Source organism: Glycine max, chromosome 9 (assembly GCF_000004515.6).
Source record: "Glycine max cultivar Williams 82 chromosome 9, Glycine_max_v4.0, whole genome shotgun sequence".
In the NCBI taxonomy this organism is placed as follows: domain Eukaryota; kingdom Viridiplantae; phylum Streptophyta; class Magnoliopsida; order Fabales; family Fabaceae; genus Glycine; species Glycine max.
The window spans coordinates 46,153,404-46,176,995 of NC_038245.2; the positions used below are offsets into that span (position 1 = coordinate 46,153,404).

General features: G+C 28.7%; 2 protein-coding genes across 3 annotated transcripts; both read left to right on the plus strand.

Moving 5' to 3' along the window:
• The first annotated feature begins 4,269 nt into the window (after nt 1–4,269).
• PHO1-H3 (PHO1 family protein) lies at nt 4,270–10,083 on the plus strand. 2 transcript variants are annotated; one of them, XM_006587675.4, is made up of 14 exons: nt 4,277–4,474; nt 4,572–5,108; nt 5,348–5,672; nt 5,777–5,825; nt 5,909–5,980; nt 6,078–6,207; nt 6,526–6,646; nt 6,853–7,111; nt 7,274–7,378; nt 7,469–7,513; nt 7,799–7,948; nt 8,469–8,747; nt 8,836–8,975; nt 9,735–10,083. In XM_006587675.4, the coding sequence occupies exons 2-14, from the start codon at nt 4,607–4,609 to the stop codon at nt 9,835–9,837; spliced, it is 2,280 nt and encodes a 759-aa protein (XP_006587738.1). In that variant the 5' UTR covers nt 4,277–4,474; nt 4,572–4,606; the 3' UTR covers nt 9,838–10,083. The 2 variants fall into 2 exon arrangements, with proteins under 2 accessions (XP_025979635.1, XP_006587738.1); XM_026123850.2 differs by lacking the exons at nt 8,836–8,975; nt 9,735–10,083 and adding an exon at nt 8,269–8,335 and having other exon boundaries at nt 4,270–5,108; nt 8,469–8,627.
• A 9,400-nt stretch (nt 10,084–19,483) lies between these two features.
• On the plus strand, nt 19,484–20,964 carry LOC100781091 (transcription factor MYB1). Its single transcript, XM_006587678.3, has 3 exons — nt 19,484–19,667; nt 19,941–20,070; nt 20,414–20,964. The coding sequence occupies exons 1-3, from the start codon at nt 19,550–19,552 to the stop codon at nt 20,871–20,873; spliced, it is 708 nt and encodes a 235-aa protein (XP_006587741.2). The 5' UTR covers nt 19,484–19,549; the 3' UTR covers nt 20,874–20,964.
• The last annotated feature ends 2,628 nt before the right edge of the window (nt 20,965–23,592 follow it).

The window sequence follows — 23,592 nt, forward strand, 5'->3', positions numbered from 1 at the left end:
TTCATCATTGACAAAAAAAAAAACTAATTAAAAAGAGTACCCTCTTAGAAAAAAATATGGTTATAAATATCAATTAATAAAACTTTATTAATTGGTTAAACTATGTTTTTCATTAAAATCAACTTCTAAAAAAAAGTTAATTCATCTTAATTAACTTCAAATTTTTTATCTTACACATAACTTATTTCTAATTTATGAAAGAAGATTATTTTTTATTTCCTTTTCTTTTATTTATAAAGAAACTTATCTAGACCTAAATACTTGATTTAAAAAAAAATTATTCCGAAAATGTTTGGAAGGGGAAATTCGTTAGTCCCTCAATAATACATCTGGTTGCTAGCTGCCTATAAATTAAGCTTCCACGTGTTAAATTGATTCCTTGAGCCACGTTAGTTAATTAGCAATGTACACCCAAGATTCAATATTTAAGTATTTTTATATTGTTCTATTATTAAAGTTGAAGTTTAATTATATAATTATTTATGTTAAAAAATTGACAACTATTTATGTTAAATTTTAGTACAAACGTTTATTATACGAATTCTCAAAAACAAAATTATTTTAAAAAAAAAAAATATATATATATATATATATATAAACATATTACATTTAAATTTTTGTATTTTTATATAATCGGCTTGTACAACCGCATCTACACGAAGTTTAATGGGACAAGTGTTCCTGCAAAGTAAATTTTTTTACTTCAATATATAAAATAAATATTTTTTTGTCCTACAAAAAATTAGAACTTATTTTCAGAAGATAATTTTTTTAATAAGATGAATGTAAATAGTTATAAAATATAAAAGAGAAAATAAATTGATACTAATTTTATCTATTTTATTCTTTTACATTTTACTATTTTTATTTTTTTACTATTATTTTTTAATAAAACTTCTATAATTTTTTGATTGAAAAAATATTAGACTATTTTTTATTTTTTGTTCCCACTAAAAAATTCTGAATCCGCCACTTCTACACAACACTGGTGATCACTCCGGAAAGTACTGAGCAGAAATTTAACCGGTATAAATATAAGGCTTTGTGCAATAAAAATGCAACAAAAGCAAAATAAAGTACCCCTATTTTTTTAATAAATAAATAAAGTATCCCTATGTATTAGCTAATCTAATTATGGTATACAATAACATTTTTTTAATAATCCCCAAAAAAATAGTATTTTACTTTTTATAACCGTAAATATTTATAGCACGAAAACTTTCAATAAGGAACTTCGTTACGCCAACGGAATCAACCAATTTTTTACAGGTATATATGTTATACTTGAACTCAATATATAAAACGAAGAGTCAAATCAGTATACATGCTCTTTTCAGAATGATAAAAAAAAAAAAAAAAAAAAACAGTATACATGCATTTACGAGAACGTGTGTGGCATTGCATTGCATGCATGTCCACGTAATCTCAATATTTGTCTCCATTGCTTCTCCTCACGATGTCGATGGATTAATAAGAAGTAGTCGGCGCTACGTGCACAAAATAAGGCTGGAGAAGCAAACTACAGTAATGTGCATGCATATTATCTAAACCTAATTTGAAATTTATTTTAGTTCATTGTTAATTTGAAAAAGGCCAAATTGATTTATAAATGTCTTGTTCTTTTTCAACTTCATGTCCAAAAGCATCACAGATAAGACACTTAGTCCCTTTTCATGAAAAAAGAAAAACATATTTCTTTATGTATGATCAGACTTTCGAATTCAAAATCATTTTTTAGATCAATTTTCCATAATCACATAAGTTAAATCTATATAAAAAAAATTGAGACTCAATTAAGGCACTTAAAAATGGGAAATCAACATTGCACCATCATAATACTTTAGAAAAAAAATTAAAATTAAGCAAATCTTTTTTCATATTAGATATACTTTACTTTTGGCTGTTACCTTCAAACACGCTGAAATTGAGTTATTCACATATTTTCAATACTCAAATAAAAAGATATAATTACACTTTTGTCATTCATATATTATAATGTGCAATTGCGGTTCTGCTAGATTCAATTGTGCAAATTGGATTTTTGCGCAAATTGTGGTCCCTTGCCCTCTCTATTGATATTTCATTAAATATTTAATAAATTTTGTTGATGTAATCCTAAATGATAAGCAACAATTGACATATATTGTCTAGCATTAATATGACTTAATTATACTTTTTAATCTTTTACAAATACAATACTAAAGGAACATAAAATATAATTGAGTCACATCAACGCATATGTTAATTAACACATTAGTTATTATATCATGATCGGGTATAAGTTTTTTAAAATTTGTTAAAAATTTAACGACAGAATGATAGAGGTCAAAATTGCTTAGTTGCAATAGAACCTAATTCACAATATTGGAACCTATGAAATTAAAATTGCATAATTACCATGCCCAAGGAATCTAAAATGAAATTAAGCCAAAGAAAAATTAGTTGGAGAAAATTTCCATGATATGAATTTGAAAATTATTAGGAAGAATTTTTCTTTTGAAAATATTTCATACAGTTATTTTTAATTTGGAATTATTAGCATATTAATACCCATTTTAATTTAGTTACTGTAAATATGTTGTATTAAAAAATTAAATATATAGAAATTTGAAAATATCTCATCATAGTTTATTTAAAATAATAATTAAAGATAGAAATTGAGAGATCAATTATTATATTAATGTCATTAAATGATATATTAATATTTAGACATGATTTTTTAATATATATATATATATATATATATCAATTTTTAAATATTACTATATATTAATTAATTTTTAAAATATACTTTGTAAACTAATTTTCATAAAATCTTAATTAAATAACTAATTTTTTTATATACTTGTATAAATGTCCCATTATGTGAATTTGGACATGTAATTTATAGTGATGAAGACCTACAACATCCTCTAAATTGGAGAAGCTACATCTTGATTGATGTATTTTATATAAATCAACATTAGTGTTAACATCTAAATATGACAACGGGGTGGGATAGGGATGAATATTGTCTTCCCAAGATATACCCGTTTTTGATATTCAATGGGTTAAAATTTGTCACCCCATTGGTGTATCTGTCAAATATGGAATATTCTCTTTCTCGTCCCGTTTTCGGTTCAAATTTGTAAAAAAAAAAATTTGTAAAAAAATTATATTGAAAATCTAATTTAAAAAAAGATTAATTGTTACATAATTTTACTATTTGTAACACATTTGTTTACAAAAATCTAAAAAAAATCTTAAATTAGTAAAAATTATAAAAAATTAATAAATAATTAATAAAATTTTAATAATTTTATCATCGAATCAGATACGTGAATGAATATGAGACGGGTAGTAACATCCTTGTCCCTAATCTCGATTAAAAAGGTCGGATAATCTCGAAATTCAAACTCATACCTCATCCATTTGAATATTTTCCATTAAAATCGAGACTTTTAAACAAATACCCACGAGAACGAATTTCATAAATAATTAACTTTTCATGTTAAAAATGTTCCGACGCATGTTTGAATAATCATGTTGATGCTTGCACGTATCTATATCTATATCAAACCCATCTGTAAAGTAGACACGGAGTACGTGGAGTATGGTGTTGGTCCCAATTCAACGCAGGTTGAGACACATTTCAAGCTTGTGCCAGTATTAAAACAACTACAATTATTTCTTCTTTAGGTTGTGAACAGCCAAAACCTTGTCATCTAGTGAACAGCCACAACATTGTTTTGTCAGGACACAGGACCAACATAACATGCATGGTGATTTTTTATCCTATCCAATAAATTAAGTTAAATATTATATAGAATTGTGTAAAAAATTATTTTATGTGCAGATAATAAATTTAAAGATGAATAAAAAATCAAAGATAGAAAATATAGTTTTTACAAAAAGAAAATATATAGAGATTAAAGTCAATTTCCTTCTTCAATTTCTTAGGTGACCAACAAAGTCTCCTATTACCTTGACATTTCAAGACTCGTGGAATATAACATACATGATTGTAGGCCATAACATTCATGATTTCTTTTGTTCACAATGACACCTACACATTATTACAGACACCAAATTTTTGTCGGGACTTTAAATGTAATAATTAAATTGGTTGAATAAATTAAATTGGTTGGAAAAGTTGGAAGGATATGATAATCACAATATTAACACAGAGTACCAAGTAGGTAAGTGACATTATATGACGAAAAGGAACCTTGAATATCTCCAATGCCTTTTTTTTTATGGAAGATAATCATATTTGATTGAATAGAATTAATGTGGACGATAGAATTTTCCTTTTAAATTTAATATTCGAATACAAAATTATTAGTTTATCTGCAACAATCCTAAAAAAATGATTTAGGCGCTAAGTGGTATCTCTCATTCTCTCCTATAGTTCTATTAGATTTCTTGTCAACTTTCCTTTTCTGTTTTATTTCTCAAGCTGTCTATGCCCCATTACGCGGAAACAATGAAAGATGTATTATTCTCAAACCTCTTCATTGCAGCTCAGAAATTATGCTTCTCTAAGCTTCATTAAAAATTGAAATCTATATACTTTTTGTTGTTTTGAGCAGAAGCACAAGTTTCTCACAAGAAGAAAAAAAAGAAGATGAAGTTTGGGAAAGAATTTGTCTCACAAATGGTGCCAGAATGGGAAGAAGCATACATGGATTACAACTGTCTCAAAGCTACTCTGAAAAACATTTCAAAGTTTAGAGAGCTAAACGAGTCAGCACCAATGGCATCCACACCAAAAGGGTCTCTGAAGAGAAGATTAACACTCTATAGAGCATTTAGTGGTCTTACTGATAGACAAAGAGGGTCTCCTAGGAAGGACGAGGATGAAGTTATACTTGTTCGTGCTGCGGAGGGTGAAGGCTCAGAAGGGTTGTATCAGACATTGTTCCTCAAGCCTTCAGAAGAAGGGGCAGAACAAGATCTTGTGTTTTTCAAGAAACTTGATCATGAGTTTAACAAGGTGAATAGCTTCTACAAGAAGATGGTGAAGGAAATGATTGAGGAGGCAGCGGAATTGAGTAAGCAAATGAATGCTCTGATTGCTCTTAGAATCAAGGTGGACAAGGTGGGGTTCATAAATCTTGGTAGCTATGGTAAGCCAGACAATGTTCTATGTTTTGTATTCGTTTCTCCATTTCAGTAGATGAAGAAATATGATCATGACTAAGGAAATTCTTTTGATTTATACAATGAGTATACAACATTCAACATTTTTTTAATCAGGAAATGTTAATTGTTAATTTGTTAGTTTTTAATGAGCATACAACAAGAAAATTCTATAAATTTTTATGTTGACAAGTTACATTCTAACGGGTCTATTGACATATTGAAGGTCACTCACGTGTGCACATGGATGTGATTCATGAAATTGAGATGAGCAATGGACGGCATTTGGAAAATGGAAGTGGAAATTATGAGGAAGAAACCACTTCTAGGACTTCCGTTGAGGGCTTTAGACCGGCTTCATTGGAGATCCTCGATCACGTGAAGATCAACATGACCACACCAGAAACTGCAATGTCAACCATAAAAGGGCTTCTCCCAAGTTCAAAATCCGACCCTTCATTTAGCAAGAAAGAGCTCAGGAAAGCTGAGGAACAAATAAGCATAGCCTTAAAGGAATTCTACAATAAGCTTCGGCTTCTAAAAAGCTATAGGTGACGTAGTTTCCCCCTTCCTTAATTAACCAAATAGTGAAGACTGAAGAGAGCTTGATTATGTTTTTCAAGGCTAATAATCTTTATACTTCATTTGTATGCAGCTTCTTAAACTTGTTGGCATTCTCAAAAATCATGAAGAAGTATGACAAGGTCTTCTATATGATTTGATTAGGATCAATGGTTGTAATGTTTTGAGTTTTGTGTTATCTGACTAATACCGTTGCAATTTGCAGGTCAGTTCAAGGAATACATCAAAGGATTACTTAAAGATGGTGGACAGTTCATATGTTGGCAGCTCAGATGAGGTTCTATCTTAAAATCAATTCTTTTATGTTCTTTCAATTAATCAAAAGTTGTCTTTTAAGCCCCAAATGTTGCTTGGTTCCATCATGTACTTTACAGGTCAATAGGCTCATGGAAAGGGTCGAGCATGCCTTCATTAAGCACTTTGCAAATGGGAATCATAGAAAAGGAATGAACACATTGAGACCAGCTGTTAAGAAGGAGCGACATAGAATTACATTCTTATTGGGTAAGGGCACCAAGAAGTGGTTGAATTTCAAAAAAATTGTTGCAAATATTTAGGTGTATTTGTATTATGGTGAACATTGAACAATAATCAAGGTGCAATTCAAAGAGAAAGTAAAATGAATATGTAGTAATATCTATTTAGTTCTGCACTTCTGCTCATGTAACAAGTTTAAATGCAGTAGCTATCATGTATGCAATCCCTGATTCATTTATGCTCAATGAAATTTTTATTCCTTCAATATGTCTCAGTACTACGATTATAAATAAATCATTTTCAGTATATTTTCTCTCACTGGCACTTGTCTGTATCATATGTCAGGACTGTTTACTGGCTGCTCAATTGCCCTCGTTGTGGCACTCATTATACTAATACATGCAAGAAATATTCTATATAGCGAGGGTCGTACTAGATATATGGACAACATATTTCCTCTTTACAGGTAAGTTGTTGATGTTCATTTGAATTTTTATGATGCTGTTACATAATTCTGTGTTTGGATAATTGTGTGTATGTCTGATTGAGCAACCTCAAATTTTGATTTTCCATAATGATTTCAAGTGCTAAGATGATATTCCACTACTCTGTATACCCCTATTGGCACAATGACGTCAAGAAACATGATTAATGAACATCTGTTTTTTGCAGTCTCTTTGGATACATAGTCTTGCATATGATAATGTACTCTGCAAATGTATACCTATGGAGGCGTTATAAAATCAACTACCCCTTTATATTTGGCTTCAAGGAAGGAACAGAATTGGGATACAGAGAAGTCTTTCTTCTTAGCTCGGGCCTTGCAGTACTCTCATTGGCTGCTGTCCTCTCAAACTTGGATATGGAGATGGACCAGAGAACAAAAAGTTTCTCAGCATTGACAGAATTAGTCCCTTTAGGCCTTGTCATTGTAAGTTTCAAAAAACATCATTTGTTATACTTATTCATATTGTGCATTTCCTTTGACACTCAACATTCTGCCTAAGCACATGCTATTGATGTTCTTATTTCACTGTCCTTTTTGTTCGACCACGGACGTATATGACTATATGCTAATGAATTTGTATTACAGGTTCTGCTGCTCATAACATTTAGTCCCTTCAACATCATATATAAATCCAGCCGCTTCTTCCTTATTCAGTGTGCGTTTCATAGTGCTTGTGCTCCTCTTTACAAGGTAAAGAAAGAGAGAATTCCAAGAAGGCACTTGTCCTTGTTATGCTCAAAATTTTACTAAGATTGTAATCTAGATTGTTTATCATTTCAGGTCAATTTCCCAGAAAATTTCTTGGCAGACCAGCTTACCAGCCAGGTTTAAAAGTTTACCTTATACTAAATCTGAACATTGCTCACTACCAACTCATTATGTGTAATCTCATATTTGTGAGGCTGAATTGGCATAACTTTTGCTTAAGCTTGCATCTGTGCTTACTTCTATTCTCCTTCTAGCAAATCACAATTCTGTAATAGAACAATAAACCACAAGATCGTTTTGTTCTGATTTATCATATTTTGATGCTGTATTAATTAGAATCTTAAGTGGTCAATTAGTTGTAGATTTTCTTTTAAAACAATACTGCTCTTCTTTTGGGTTCAGGTGCAGGCCTTTAGAAGTTTGGAATTCTATGTCTGTTACTATTTCTGGGGAAATTTCAAGACCAGATCAAACAAGTGCCTTGAAAGTGATGTCTATAAAGCATTTTACTTAATTGTTGCTATTATTCCATTCTGGATCCGTTGTCTCCAGGTATGCACCTGATAAGCTTACAAACATCATTCAGTTCTTAGTTAATATATAATTTGGTCTTCGAAAAAGTGACAACTTTTGTTGCATTGGTCCCCAAAAATACATGTCTATACAAATTGGTCCCTAAAAGGGTCAACTTTCTAACATATGTACCCTACCAATTTATCAACTTATTAACAATTTCATGCTTAAAAAGACTAATTTGCATGGATGAAAACTTTCAGGGACCAAATTATAGATTGACTCTTTATTTTCACTTTGAGAAGATTACAAATGTTAACTCCTGCAACCAAGTCTGACGTATGTAATTTGATTATCAGCAACAAAAAAACGTGTTACAAAAGTTTTCCTTCATGAAAAATATTTTTACCAGGAGTTTCTTTTCTGGTAAATTCCCCTTCCTTGTTTTTAGGTTTGTTTAAAATCTCTTTGGGTGTATGAAGTATATGTTAGGATTTTTCCACTTTTAATCATTGTCTTGTAATTGAAGTGACTCTAACATGATACTTATTTTTTCAAGTGCTTTCGACGTTTGCTTGAAGAAAGAAATACAATGCATGGGCTCAATGGGCTAAAATACATCTCAACAGTAGTAGCACTTGTCTTGAGGACTACTAATGAGTTCCGTAGAGGAATGGTTTGGCAAATTCTAGCTGCAACTTCTTCAAGCATTGCAACGATTGTTAATACATATTGGGATATCGTCATAGATTGGGGTTTGCTGAGAAGGAATTCAAGAAATCCATGGTTGAGAGAAAAACTCTCTGTACCAAACAAAAGTGTATATTTTGTTGCTATGGTAAGTTATTTTTTAGTTGCAAGTATTTGCATTCTTTACTTTTTGTGTTGGTTATTACTGACTATTGCAAATATGAATGACTTTTTAGGTGTTGAATGTTATACTGCGACTTGCATGGATGCAATCTGTTTTAGGCATTAGGGAAGCTCCTTTCCTGCATAGAACAGCTTTGACAGCTCTTGTAACTTGCTTGGAGATTCTTCGCCGTGGCATATGGAATTTTTTCAGGTATACTTACTTGTGCTTAATTCAATAACATCACTAGCAATGTAGCAGAATGTGAATGTGAATGGAATCATGATTTATGACTGAATTCTAATTCACTATCACTAACAAGACATGGGGATTTACACATGAATCCTGATATACCTTGGATGCCTTAGAAGCGGTTGAATTGGATAATCAAAGCTGAATGTTCTAAAATAGGAAATACTAAATAGCCAGAATCTTTTTCCATAATAAGTTATCATGTTCGATGACTCTAAGATGAATAAGTGGTTCCTAATAAAATTCACTCTATGGTTATATGTTTGCTAACATTTGAATTTAAAAAATGAATTGCTTGATAAAAAAAAATTGCAATCAAATAAAGAATAACATGGACCACTTGTGGCATTCTGAATCTATGTTTGGTAGAAAGAAAAGATTAAAAATGCGAAAGTTATGACAACTTCATAATGCTCAATAGCTTAAGTTGCTAATACTGTTTGGAATTATTGAGATTATATGGAGCGGGAAAGTTCACATACTACCATATTAATCTACAGAATTCATGTATAAAGACATGTAATTGTTAGCAGAGGAACCAATTTCTCTTGTTCTCCTAGAATTAGCACCTTTTAGTTTGGCAGTTTACTGTTCTATTTGTTAGTTTATATATGTCAACTTATGAATGTTTTGCAATCCAGTTCATTATACTCTCAATATTTATTTAGTTATTGCTACTTGGTTAGTAAGATTGGATATTTCTATGTGAACACTGAGCAGATTGGAGAATGAGCACTTGAACAATGTTGGCAACTATCGAGCATTCAAATCAGTACCCCTGCCTTTTAATTATGAAGATGACGAAGAGAATACAGTCATATAAACATATGTGGGAATGAGGAGGAGGGAACCATGAAAATGTAAAGAATTTGTTTCACCTTTGAAAAATAGAAAGAAAAAAAATCATAACACCCAATTTTGCCTAGATCATTCAAAATTCAGATGTATGAACCATTAGGATCGGCTTAGTGGTGCCAGGTTTAGATAGTATGTATGAGTTCATTCGAACTTTAGGGACACCATTGCACACAAAAAAAAAATTCAAAATTCAATTGTTTGATTTGCCCAATACATTAGCATTTTTTAAATATAAATACAAAAAGTCTGCTGATGGGCACATTTTCAGCATAGACTAAGAAAAGGTGATGAAAAGAAGGAAACTAAAATGAAGATGGCAAGATTGGCTATAAACAGGGGAATAGGGGTTCTACTCTTGTCATTCATATTGATTTCAAAGTATTTTCTCCTCTCCTTATGAGATAAGTTACTTTGCTGACTTGTCCTATATGTAAAGGAAACAAAGCCATATGTAAGGGCCTAACAAATGTTGGATTATTAATTTATTTGTGAATTACCATTAATTATTTTTTTAAAAATTGAATTATTAAATATATTAATTATAAAAATGATTGGTTTAATTATAGTATATCACTAAATAATGGATACTTATTATTGGACTTTTGATGTGGATGGCCCATAATGAGTTTGGTTAGTCACTTGTCTAACAAGGGTTTTGTTCTCATTTAATTTTACTGTAAAAACTATTTTTCCAATTAAACAATTTTGGGGTAAGCACGACTACGGATAAATCTTAAACGTCAAAGACCATTTCTCTCTCATTCATTATCTCTCCACGATAATGAATAGAAATCATGGAGATAGATTCAAGTTCACTCTAAACACACATCAATTAAAATCATGAGTTTCTATAGTACCCCCAATAATTTTTGGGGTTTTGATACTATTAGTTTTTTAACCAATCAAATTACATGTCATCTTTCTTCTCATTAATTAAAAAAATATTTTTCAATGTTAAAATTAGAAAACCTGATTAAACATTTTAGAAGTCAACCCTAATCTCTTTCAGCGTTAAACCACACTGAACTCTAAACCCTAATCTCCTTCACCTCCTTCGTCGGTAAATTTTTTTGGAACGGTGTCAAAAGTTATATTCCACATGGGCTTAGGGTGCCTAATCACAAGTTGACACAAGGATAAGCAGTGAAACAGACTTCAAAACGGGCCTGGCTAATAAATTTTAGAAATTAAAGAGTGAAACAACAAAAATGCTACGGGTACCCCCGATAAGAATTCGAAAATATCACCCCCTAATGCAAGACTACATCACGCACCGCTGGTCCAAAACAGGAACAATTATAACCCCAACAACTATAAATATATACCGAACACAACTGGCTTTTATAGTAATTCATTTGATATTCTGGTGGAAATTTGTTTCCAGTGATACTGGCAGAAAAGTGGAAGACGACCCAGAGTTGTTAAATAGAAGCAATTCGTTTTACTGGTGAAGGAGGTGGAGGAGATTAGGGTTCAGACTTTTTTAAATTTATATTTAATCAAATTTCTTAATTTAAAACAGTTGTAATTTTAAATTAAAAAATAATTAATCAAAGACTAATTTTAAAAAATAAAAAAAAAATTAATTAAAAAGAAGAAAAATGACATACAATTTGATTGGTTAAAAAACTACCATTTCAAAACCTCCAAAATTACTGGGACACCATAGAAACTCTTGTATATTAAAATCATATATAAATCACAACTTATGCTCCTAAAATAATTTTATGTTTATTCATTTTTTAATATTTGTCTATATTTTACCTCAATAATGAACTTAACAATTTTTCCAATCAATAAAAATATAATAAACACCGTGATAAAAGATGTATCGAAAAAACAAAATTAAAAAAATATATCTTATCAAAAGAAAAGGGTTGGGGGAGTCATAAAAAAACATTCAGAATTTAAGGTTATATTTAAGTACAAACTCTCACTACCCATTGCCCAACATATAAATACAATTTTATTATTAGCTCTTTAAACAACAATAATTCGTAAGTTTTACGATAAATGGAAAAATTATTGTCTAGATGAAGTCAACAATCTTTAGTAAACCCTCGTATTTGGGTTGATTTGACTCCTTAGTTTAACGTGATGTCAGAAAAAAAATTATAAAATTATTCTAGCCAAAAACAATTTTTTTTCTAAATGAAGTGTTTTAACTTTTAATTAATATAAGGATTTAATCACTTTATGTAAATATACTTATTATTTTCAACCAAACATATAGATATAACAAAAAAAACACCAAATTTGAAAAACAAAACATAAATTAAGTCATCTAAGCTTTCGTTGTTGTACTTGTTACATGTTGGCAAGTATATATGTGTAGTATTTTTAAAGTAAGTACAAAGATCGATCGTTTCTTCAGGAATTTGTTTGTACGAAACTTTTGTGTAAATCAGCATGTAAGGCCATATATTATAAACAAAATGTCACTATATATCCAAAGCATAAATACTTATAATTAGTTTTTGAATTAAAACAATAATTAGTTATTACTTTTTACATTAAGTAAAATATTATGTGATTGTTGAATAGACTCAATAATGATTGATTTGCACGTGTTTTGCAAACGTTGCATGGCTGGTGGGTGTATACGACTGAGAAAAGAAAATAAAAGTTGTATAAGAGTGATTGATTCGTTAAAATAAAGTTGTATAAGAGTGATTGATTCGTTAAAATATAAGCAACTGAATAATATAAAAATATTTGTTTAATATTTGATTTAAAAAAATGATTGAGGAATAATACAAATAAAAAATGATAAATTAAATAAATATTTAAAAACTTATAATTCATTAAATTTTAATATAATTGTTTATCCAGTGTCTAACAAAAGTAAAAAAATACGATATTATTTTTATTCTTTGTCTTTTCATTATTACATTCTATTTTTTTCATGTGTCTCCTTTTTTAAATATTCCTCTCCAAAGGTTATATCTTAGCCATCGGTAAAGGTCGTCTTGGTTGTTGGTATGGGTACTTTGGCCACCGACAAGGATCATATGGACGGTTGTGATTTCTTTTTTGCTCATTTTTTTTTCATTGTTAATTTATTCAAATGTTTCTATGGTCATCTTTCTCCTTCTCGTCATGTTTTTTTCTTATGGCCAACTATGGTGAGGCCGCATCGTGCTGCTATGTCACCATCGTCATCGTTGAGACCCTGTGACGACCTCACGCCGCTAAACCGTGCGTCCGGTGACGTGAGGGTCGAGGTCACACCTCCACCATGGAGGTGTCTCTTTTATTGCGTCGTCAATGTATTATTAATATATCTAGGATTTTATAATAAAATTTATATTATTTTATGATACAACACAAAATTACTTATATTTTATATGAACCACCAACTAGTATACAATAAAAAAAAATTATCCTTTCACTCAATTATTTATCCATTATTATTGTATTTATCTTATCTTTTTAACAAACCATACACATCCAATATGTATGGCCGAGAAAATAAAAGAAAAGATGTACCTGAAGTGAACACGTAAGATGCTTTTACAAGATATTATATTTTCTTCAATGTCAGTTTCATCTTAAAAAATTTGACTGATTCACCAACCAAAATTGGCATTTTCATACCCGTGATTTTAGGAGATTTTGTCTTTTGTCCTCTGCAAAAGAAAATTTATTTAATTTTCAGTTCTTATGACCGTACTTAATTCTTGTAAAAATAAATGACCCTACTTAATTAATTAAGTTCTTATTAAACAATACAAAAGATATAACACAAATTATGTTTTCACAAAAAAAAAAAAAACAAATTGTGTAATGCATTCTAAATGACGCGTCCTCCCAACAATTTGTGGTTAATATTTGCATATTGAACTTCATTACTACCTATGGATTGAATCAATGACTAATGTGACACGAAATTAAAATAAACATTGTTAAACAGGAACCCAAAAATTTAACCATTTAATTTTGGAACAGCCACATCGTATAAAATGTAGTCCATGTTTGAAAACTCATTAAGAATGAAGAAATCACACTAGGTTTGATTGATTTATTAAAAATATGATACTAAATAAGATAAAAAGAATAGTATAAAATAAAGATATAAATTACATAATAATTTTTTATCGTATATATTATTTGATGAATAATGCTCAACAACATAAATACAATAATATAAATTTTACTAAAATATCTAATATTAATTATCTTTGTATAATTAATATCAAAATTTAATGTGCTTACAAAAATAAAAAAAGAGATTAAAATAAAAAAAAATATTATTTTTTTAAAATAATTACGTGGTTAGTTATTTTTTTGGTTGTTAAAAATATAAAATAGTAATATATGTGTCTTTTTAATTAATATTTTATATGAGAGACAAAAAAAATTCTCATAATTTATGAGTAACAAAAATTATATATTTTATCATGTCCTCAATTACTTAATTGTATTGTTTCCTAATTCTTTTTTAAATCAAATATCAAACAAAAATATTTGTCATATTCAATACTTTAATTTTTAACAATTCAAAAAGACCCTTAAGATATGAAAGTTGTAATTAACTTTTAAAAATCATTTCCCAAATGTGAAAAATCAATATAAGAATTCTTTAGGCTGCCAAAATTACATAAATAACCTTGATGCATACGAAACGTACGTGGAACCAAATAAATAATTAGGTTAAATTATAATTTTAGTCTTTCTATAATTTTAAATTCACAATTTTGATCTCTTGTTTTTAAATTAAGATATTTAATCTCTTTACTTTCCAAAATAAATAATTTTGGTCCAAATTGAGGTTAGTTGATCATCAAAAGTCAAATGTAAAAAAAGATTAAATAAAGTAAGAAATAAGAAGTGTCTTAATAGGTATTAAACACAATATTTTATTCATAAACAAAGAAATAAATTACTAATACACTTGTTTTGTTTAGTTAAATACATTAACATTATTTTTTATGTATTATTAGTCAAAAATTATTAATTATTTTCAAATTATGAAAATTTATAAATTAAATTTTTTTAATATATAAATCTTTTTAATTTTATTTTATATCATTTTATTTTGAATAGTTTATATATTTTTATTTTACCAATTTATAATTAAATTTCATAAGCTAGTATGTAAATTATATACATAATTTTTTTTATAAATTGATTCTAATATACAGATTATTTTTACTTTAATTATATAATCTATTTTAAAAAATTGTGTAACTAATTTACGTATTATAAAATTAATTATAAATTGGTAAAATAAAAATAAAATTATGTAAATTATTCAAAATAAAAACATATAAAATGATATAACATTAAATTAAAAAGATTTTTATATTAAATATTTTGTAATTTTTTATCATTTAAAAAATAATAACTTTTTTCCAATGCTACATAAAAAATAATATCAATATATTTTTAACTAAATAAAATAAATATGTTAATAATTTATTATTTTATCTATAGATAAGAAAATTAAATGTCTTAATTTAAAAATAAAGAGATTAAAATCACAGATTTAAAATTATAAGATAAAAAAATTATAATTTAACCTAAATAATTTTGTCTAAACCTAAACACATGTGCAATATAGATCTGTCTAAAGGTTGTCATAATAAAAGGTTCACAGCATATAGATTTTTCACAGCCGTTTGAAAACGGTTTAAAAATCTAAAGGCTACACTGCTGCTGTCTGCTGGACATGATGAATATAGATTTTTCCTATCCAGTTAATTACTCCATTGTTTAATATATAAATTTTAGAAGCTCCTTCTAACATGTGTATATGATGACTATTATGGGTCTTTCTTCATCATTATTATTATTACTATTATATTATCAGAAATTAATGCCAGTAGATCTGTTGTCAGATCTGTAGTGAAATTATTGATGCTTCTTGTTCCAGGATAGCTTGAAGTTGCAGAAATTGACAAAGGTTGATATTATTAGTCGGGTCTCATGTTGTCTAGTGCCAAGACAAGGTTTCTCTTAGTTCTATCCTTTGACGTTACGTTGTTAAATAAAAAATCTGTTATGTATCTCTTTTGCTTACTATTATGATAATGGATTGATTGTGAATTTGTGATAGCAAGAACATGGCTTGAATCCATCCAAAAAAGAGCCTCATATTCTTATTCTTCAATTATATATATTTTCACTAGTCGGAGGGAAACTAAAGAATCCAATTATCCAAACTAATATAAGTAAACCAATTAATGTTTGTAGTTTTTACGTTTGAATCCACTGGTATGTTATAAATTAAAATACATGACTATCATTGCGAGACTTTCACATTTCTGATCATTCGGTCAATAACTCAATATAGATATTTTCAATACTCTTTTCTTATCCCATTCAGATGTACACTTAATATGCTACTCCGATAACTAGCCAAAAGAATTTTCTCTCAACCATCTCAAATTACCTTCTTTAATTTTTATCTTCATCTATATATATTGTTTATCTCTTTTGATTTATCCTGTTTTATCTTTTTACTAAAATTGCCATATGTGGCATTTTTTTATAATTTTTCAATTCATTACTTCATTATTTTTGTTTCTATTATCTACATTACTATATATTTAGAATTTTTTCTTAAATTTCAATTTTATAAAATTACTATAATGATTTTTTACACGAATAGCAATAAAAAAATTATATTTTAATAAATAATTAAAAACATATATAGATTTCATTATTTCATATATCAATGTTAAATATAAAAAGTACAAAAAAATTGTACTTTTAATTTTCTAAATTTGTAAAAGCAACAACAATTAAAAGCTTTTTAAATCACAAAGTACAAGAAGACTTAGTGACAAAAGAACAAGAGGAGCCGCGATATTGAGACAGAGGTAATCATAGCAGGGAAGGAAACATGCAAAATGAAAATAGGAAAGAGGGATCGGGTTATTTATATTAGGTTTAGTAACCAAATTAAACCAATTGCCAAATTGTTAATTATTTTCTAAACTTTAAACGCATCGCCAATTTGATCGATACAAAGCTTTGTTTTCACACATGCTCCAATTAACGCAGTTTATAGACCGACAATGATTTGATAACTAAATATATATGGCACACTCCAACGACACAATTTAGAGATGGACAACTTTTTAGTCCCTAAATGGTACAAAATCATAAACTATTTTTTAGCCGACAATGGTGACATAGTACAGATAGCAGTAATATAATAGTACATTAATAAAATGCAACTATCACGTTGGATACGCTCCATTGCACTTGTGTTCATCCCGTTTTAATAGTAATATGGGTTGGGATGGGTATACGCATTGGTCCGGTCAGTAAGGTTTCACATGTAAAGCTTCTGTTTTAGATAGATTGGATATGTTAGGTTCATGCCTTTTTTTCAAGGTTCATATTTAGTTCACAAAAACTCAGATAAATAGATCAGTTTGTGAATCTAAATATTAATTAAAAAAAATATACTTTTTAAAAAGTGAAAATGAATAAAATTACAAGAAAAAAATTCATTTCATTTTTTAAGATAAAATCTATTATATTAAAATAAACTAACATTTTAAACATAACAAAATAATAATAACAACCTAAATTAAAGGTCAAAATCTTAACATAATAAATTAATAATACTTATACATTGAACCTAAGTCCATAGACCATCAAACACAAAAATTTAATATAATTATACGAACTTAAAAAAAATGTTTTCGCCCTATCCACGGACTTAATGAGTCACTCTACGAATATGGGTCTGCATACTCATTCCTTGGCTAAAACCTTTAGTTTTGTTAAAATATTATAAAATCTTATTAGTAAATTTATTTATATTTGATAATATTTTTTAATTGTTGTCAAAGTTATTAATGTAACAATCATAGTGCTTGTTAATATCAAAACTTTAAATTTTGACTACATAATTATACATAAATAATTAATATTAAAAGTTATTTACCAGTCAAATGTTAACTTAAGAAACTCATATACACTTGTTCTTAAAAGTTAGAAATAAAATATGTCAAATTAATTTTTAAGAGATAAAATTTGTTAAAAATTAAAAGGTTGAGGTTAGAAATACAATTAAGTCAAATTATTTATGATAAATGCAGAATATAATTTAAATATTTATTTATTGTAAATTATAATTATATATATATATATATCGAACATATTTATTCATTATTCGGTCTAAGTTCTAATGTGACAAATACACATATACTAAAAGAGAAAGAGAGAATTCAATTAACAAATAAAGAAGATGAAAATATAAAAATTAGCCACGACTTTTTGTGCTCGTTCGTTTTCAATGACTTTTCATGGATTCCCATTCTTCTGTATCAACTGGCAGGTAGCGTTTACTTTGGAGCTATTGTAGACCACGTGGGGGTGCAAGAATGCACGTATTTTTATTGCAAAAATTGGACTGTTTCGGAAATGTTGCCAAATATATGTTCATGCGTGACTGTAGCTAATAATAGTGGCGTACGTCTTGAATCATGAAGCCTGTTGTGTTGTGGACAATGAAATCTCCTGGTGTCCGCCACATCAATTGTGAGGGTTCCGTTGTTTGGCATCTTGTCTTGTCTTGTGGCAGTGTGTTAATGTTGCGCGATGAAATGCATGCTGGATTCATTTGTTCTAGTCACCAGAACAAGGATTCAAGCAACTCGCATGCTGCTGCCACCTGCATGCACTCCACAATCAACTTAGACTTTAGACTGTAAGAATGAGTACTGTTTGTATAAGTAATGTCTCAAGTTCTAATGGTGTTTCGATCACGCTTAATTGCCCTCCAACTTTATACACCTAGACCTTCCTTATTCATTCATGATTCATTTCGTTTTTCGTGGACCTGCTATTAATTGTATCGCCTCCAGAACCATATCGCTTCGTTTCTTTAATTAATTGTACCGTTGTAAAAAGTCATTTTTCTAGTTGTCGATATAGCTTATAAAAGAATAATTAATGTAATGTTGAATTTAATTTGTAAATGATAAATAAATAGAAATAATTATAAAAAAACTGACAAGTATAAAGGAACATAAAGAGTATTTTAATTAAGAGATTGGTTAATTAGACTAGATTATACTTAAGGTTTAACAGATCTAACACAAAAGCATTCCCATATTATTACTATTACAAGGGGATTAGGAGGGGTGATCGTTATTGATCTGAGCCAATCCGCGTCCGACAGGTAGTTACAATGTCAAACAAAATTGATCAATGTAATACTAATAGAAATCGATCAATTCCAAAAAAAAAAAAAGAATTAATCTACATTAACATTCATCGATTAATTGCAGAAATAAGTTTACCAACAGTTGTGGATCATCAATATTGTACATAATGTATATGTAGTTACGATTTTATCAGAAAAAAAAATACTTGAACGCTTAAAGGATGATAAATATGATTAGTGATATGATACGATAAAGAGTGAGAGAGAGGTGTTAGCATTTGCATTATTTGAGCATCCAAAACCCATGACTCTTTTTTTTTATAAAAAAAAAAAAAAGAACACTCTGGAGGGCGTAGATTGGTGGTTTGGGCAATAAGATACGTGTTTCTGTTTTGTCCATGAACTGTTAGATATGGCATACGTGTAACTCTCAGTATATATATGCTGATGTTACTTACTTTAAAGTGTTAACATTGAAACTAAACCCAGATATGTATATTATATTATAATATATACTCGTGCCCTACAGTGCAATTAAGCACCTGGTCTCATGGAAGGACCATCAAGTGTGAGAAAAGGCGCATGGAGTAAATGCGAAGACGACCTTCTAAGAGCTTGCGTGCAACTTTATGGGGAAGGAAAATGGCACCTTGTTCCTCAAAGAGCTGGTATATATATATATATATAAAATATCTTATATGAAAATAAAAAAATTAAATTTTAATCGTTCATATTTAATTATATGATTTAAATTTAATTTTGTCAGGTTCGTATAAAATAATTTTTTCTCATATCATAGTAATTAATTATTGATTTACTCCATTAGGCTTCTTCATTGTTTGTGGCTTGCATTAATGATATAATTATATAAATAGGACATGCATCCTAATAAGTTGTAATAAATAATAAACACTGTTATTTATCTTGCGTTTGGTTCGTAGGGTTGAACAGGTGCCGCAAGAGCTGTAGATTGAGATGGCTGAACTATCTAAAACCAAATATCAAGAGGGGAGATTTCAGTGAAGATGAGGTTGACATGATGATCAGAATGCATAAGCTTTTGGGAAACAGGCATGTATATGCTATTAATTATATCACAATAAGTGCAGTGGCACCTCTTGCAAAAAGACAGCACGAAAAAATAAAGAAATACGCCGTATATTTATTTGAAATCTGAATTCATATTATATATGCTATAAAAGAGTTATTTAGAGACTTAAAAGAAGACCAAGGAAAGCTGTCAAAAAAAGACCAAGGAAACAAGTATTTTTTTATTTATTCTTATTATATATCGACATATAGAATGAGTTTAATTTTCAACCTAATCATCTTACATATGAGGCATGACTCTAATCATTACAGTAAGTAATTAACTTTTCAAGGGCATTTAAACAAAAATTGTTTATGGGTGTAGATGGTCCCTGATTGCGGGAAGACTTCCGGGAAGAACTTCAAACGATGTGAAAAATTACTGGAACACCTACATGCGCCGTAAAGTATACTCTCACAAGAAAGACAACAACGTAGAGAAGCAAGCTGATGAGGCCAAATCAACAGTGCAACGGCACCAAGTGATAAAGCCTATACCTCGAGCTTTAACAAAAACAGCCCCACGGTTGCAAGGGAAATTGTTTAATAGTTCCAAAGTCGGTGTTAGTGAAGCAGCAGGTGCAGCTTCATCAGGGTCTGGCAATTGGTGGGAAACTTTGTTAGAAAACAAGAAAGACAATCATGAAGGTAACATTATTAATAACACGTGCTTCTTTGGTGGGGCAGATGGAGAGCTTGACCTTTGGGATGAGGAGCTTAATCCAATTGCTTGTGACTTTCTTTCTGAAGGTGAAAATTGGAGTGATTTTCTTCTTGACTTATAGGAGATTAATTTGTGTGTGTTTGATTGTGTTTTGTGTGTCTTTGTTCTTACAAGTTAACATCAAGTTCTAAGATGTTCAAACTTACCTAGCCTTTGAGTTTGCTCAGTAAATATATTCTTTAATTACTTTCTATTCGTGAAGGTATACTTATCTGGTTATACATAGGTATGGCAATTGGACAAGATGGGCACTAATTTTTTTAAAAAATATTTTAAAATAAATAAATGAGTAAATTAAGCTTATCATCCTGATTTTTTGTGAAATCAAAGGGACACTCCTTATTTTTTAATACTTAATTTAGGGGAGTCCGATATAATGTTCTTCTAACAATTAAATGTATAAAGGATGTTCACATCCAGATAGGTATTGAAGGCTCCAAAGTCGATAAAAAATTCTAAAGTTATCAACGAAATTCTAAAGTATGTGTGAATCTAAGGTGATAAAAGGATATCACCCTTATATATATGATATGATTACACCAAAGATATGAAATCCAAAATCATAGGTCCATTGTCTTATTATGATCGCTTTATTATTTCTTGACCGACCTATATATCTAGTGAGATAATCTTAAGTGAAAGTATATGAGTTGGTCTTTCATAAAATTGTATCAGTAGGGATGGTCTGTAATTCACCAAGCGTTGAACTTGCGGAGTATATGCATAAGTAGATGTGTGAGTCAATTTTTCTTCCAACCTATCTCAATTACAAGATTCACAATCCCAGAAGTATTGAGTATGCAAAGTGTAAGTGGTTAAGTATTATTGTTATATACTTTTATTGGTTGGTCTCGAGACCTGAACAAATAGTCTAAAGGATATTTGTATATATTTTTCAAAAATTAAGAAATTAGTATGAGATCTATCTCGATGAGACAATCTAAAGGATATGTGTGTGTATTTTTCAAAAACTAAGAAATTAGTGTAAGAGTAAAAAAAATAGAGATATTTATATGATTGCATAAAACTTCGGAAATTTAAGTGTGATTTAATCTAAATAATTAAATAGATAAAAATTAGTCACGTCTTTTCGTGCAGTTGTTTTCATCGATTTTTCCGTACAAACAGGCAACTATCGTTTTCGTTATATGATTGGGGCTGCGCAACACTGGTCAGTACGAAAAGATCATTGATTTGAGCAGCGATTTAACCGGTCGGTAACGATATGACTTTGTAATTGTGGGGCATCATATAATGCATCAAAAAAGAAAAGTCCATGTATAATTAGCTGACCTATTTATGGTGTAATTATGACTTTGTTGGATTTGGGATTAGAAGAATTTTTTTTGGCTGAAATATAAAAAAAAATGGGTGATTCAAATTATTTCTCATTTCACCAGTTATAGTATGGTTTGATTATTTCTTAATGGCTTAATTACTTTTTTATCCCACTGATTATTTAATTATTTTATTCCACTTCAACTCACTGTTAACTGTTAACTTAGGATTCAATGGAGTTTTATAATTTGCAAAACTGAATCAATCTTATCCTTTTCATCCAATTGAAGTAATGATGTTTTAATTTGAAAATTACGAAACCTAATTGAAGTAACAAAAAGTTAGCAAATCTCTTGTTAATTTTACACCTACTTGTATTTTAGAAGAAGTAAACAAGTTTTTTTTTTAACAGAAAAGAAGTTAGCAAGTTAGAATGGGGTATTTTTTAATAAATATATATATATATATATATATATATATATATATATATATATAATTAGAAACTTATAGATTATTAACTTATTCCTTCTAGATTTTTTACAGATTATAAAAATAAAAAATAAAAACAAATAGGTATATGTTAGAAAATTTCACAGCATTTGCTAGCAAGCATCCACTTTTTTTTAATTAGAAGGTGTAAGAGTTAGCAAGTTACACCTTAAGTGTATTTTAAGAAACTTATAATTATACTTTACTAACTTTAATTTTTAACTTGCTAACTTATTCCTTTTTTTAAAAAAAGAATAAAATATATTAATTTTGAGAAATAATTATTCTTTTTATAAATAAGGTGGTCCAATAAAAAATGAGATCTAAAATAAAAATTGAGAGAATTGTATTTTATTTTTAAAGAAAATAGTAATACATAGAATGTTTTAGTCAATATATGTGATCTTTTTTATTTTAAAAATTAATTACAAGATAAACCTAAAGTTTAAGTTTGAGTTGTTTTATCTTTAGATCGATTTTGTTCATAAATACTCTTCTTAAAAACCATAAAGAGTAATCATTTTTTTTTTGTTGAAAGAAAGTAATTTCTACCCAAAATGATAACTAATATTCATAAGAAATTATGAGGACGTATAAATTGAATATTATTTTTTTAATATGATTTATTTTATACTCAAACACAAATTAAAATTTAAACCTTGAATTGAATTAGTTGCTTAAAAGACATAAATTGTTTCACTCTTGTTGGTTGTTAGTAAAGAATAATCATCATTTTTGTTATCTTAAAAGAATTTTTTTTATTATGATGGCAATGGTGTGAAATGAATACCGAGAAAAATCCGTCGCCCATTTTTGTTAACTGAAAATATGTCCAATATTTACCTCATCAAATGAAAATCTGACTCATGTTTATAGGGTATCCGTTAAGCAGATTTTTTTTAATTTTATGAATATTGAAAGACATATGCAGATATTCATAAATATTTGTTAAAATATGAAAATTTTAATCAATAAAGGAATCTAAACAAAATATCCCTTGTCACCTGTCGAGA

Coding starts and splice junctions, on each gene's coding strand:
- PHO1-H3 (XM_006587675.4), top strand. CDS start 4,607: ATGAAGTTTGGGAAAGAATTTGTCTCACAAATGGTGCCAGAATGGGAA. Junction 7,112..7,273: donor TCCCTTTAGGCCTTGTCATT/GTAAGTTTCAAA, acceptor TTTGTATTACAG/GTTCTGCTGCTCATAACATT. Junction 7,514..7,798: donor CAGACCAGCTTACCAGCCAG/GTTTAAAAGTTT, acceptor TTTTGGGTTCAG/GTGCAGGCCTTTAGAAGTTT.
- LOC100781091 (XM_006587678.3), top strand. CDS start 19,550: ATGGAAGGACCATCAAGTGTGAGAAAAGGCGCATGGAGTAAATGCGAA. Junction 19,668..19,940: donor CCTTGTTCCTCAAAGAGCTG/GTATATATATAT, acceptor TTTGGTTCGTAG/GGTTGAACAGGTGCCGCAAG. Junction 20,071..20,413: donor CATAAGCTTTTGGGAAACAG/GCATGTATATGC, acceptor TTATGGGTGTAG/ATGGTCCCTGATTGCGGGAA.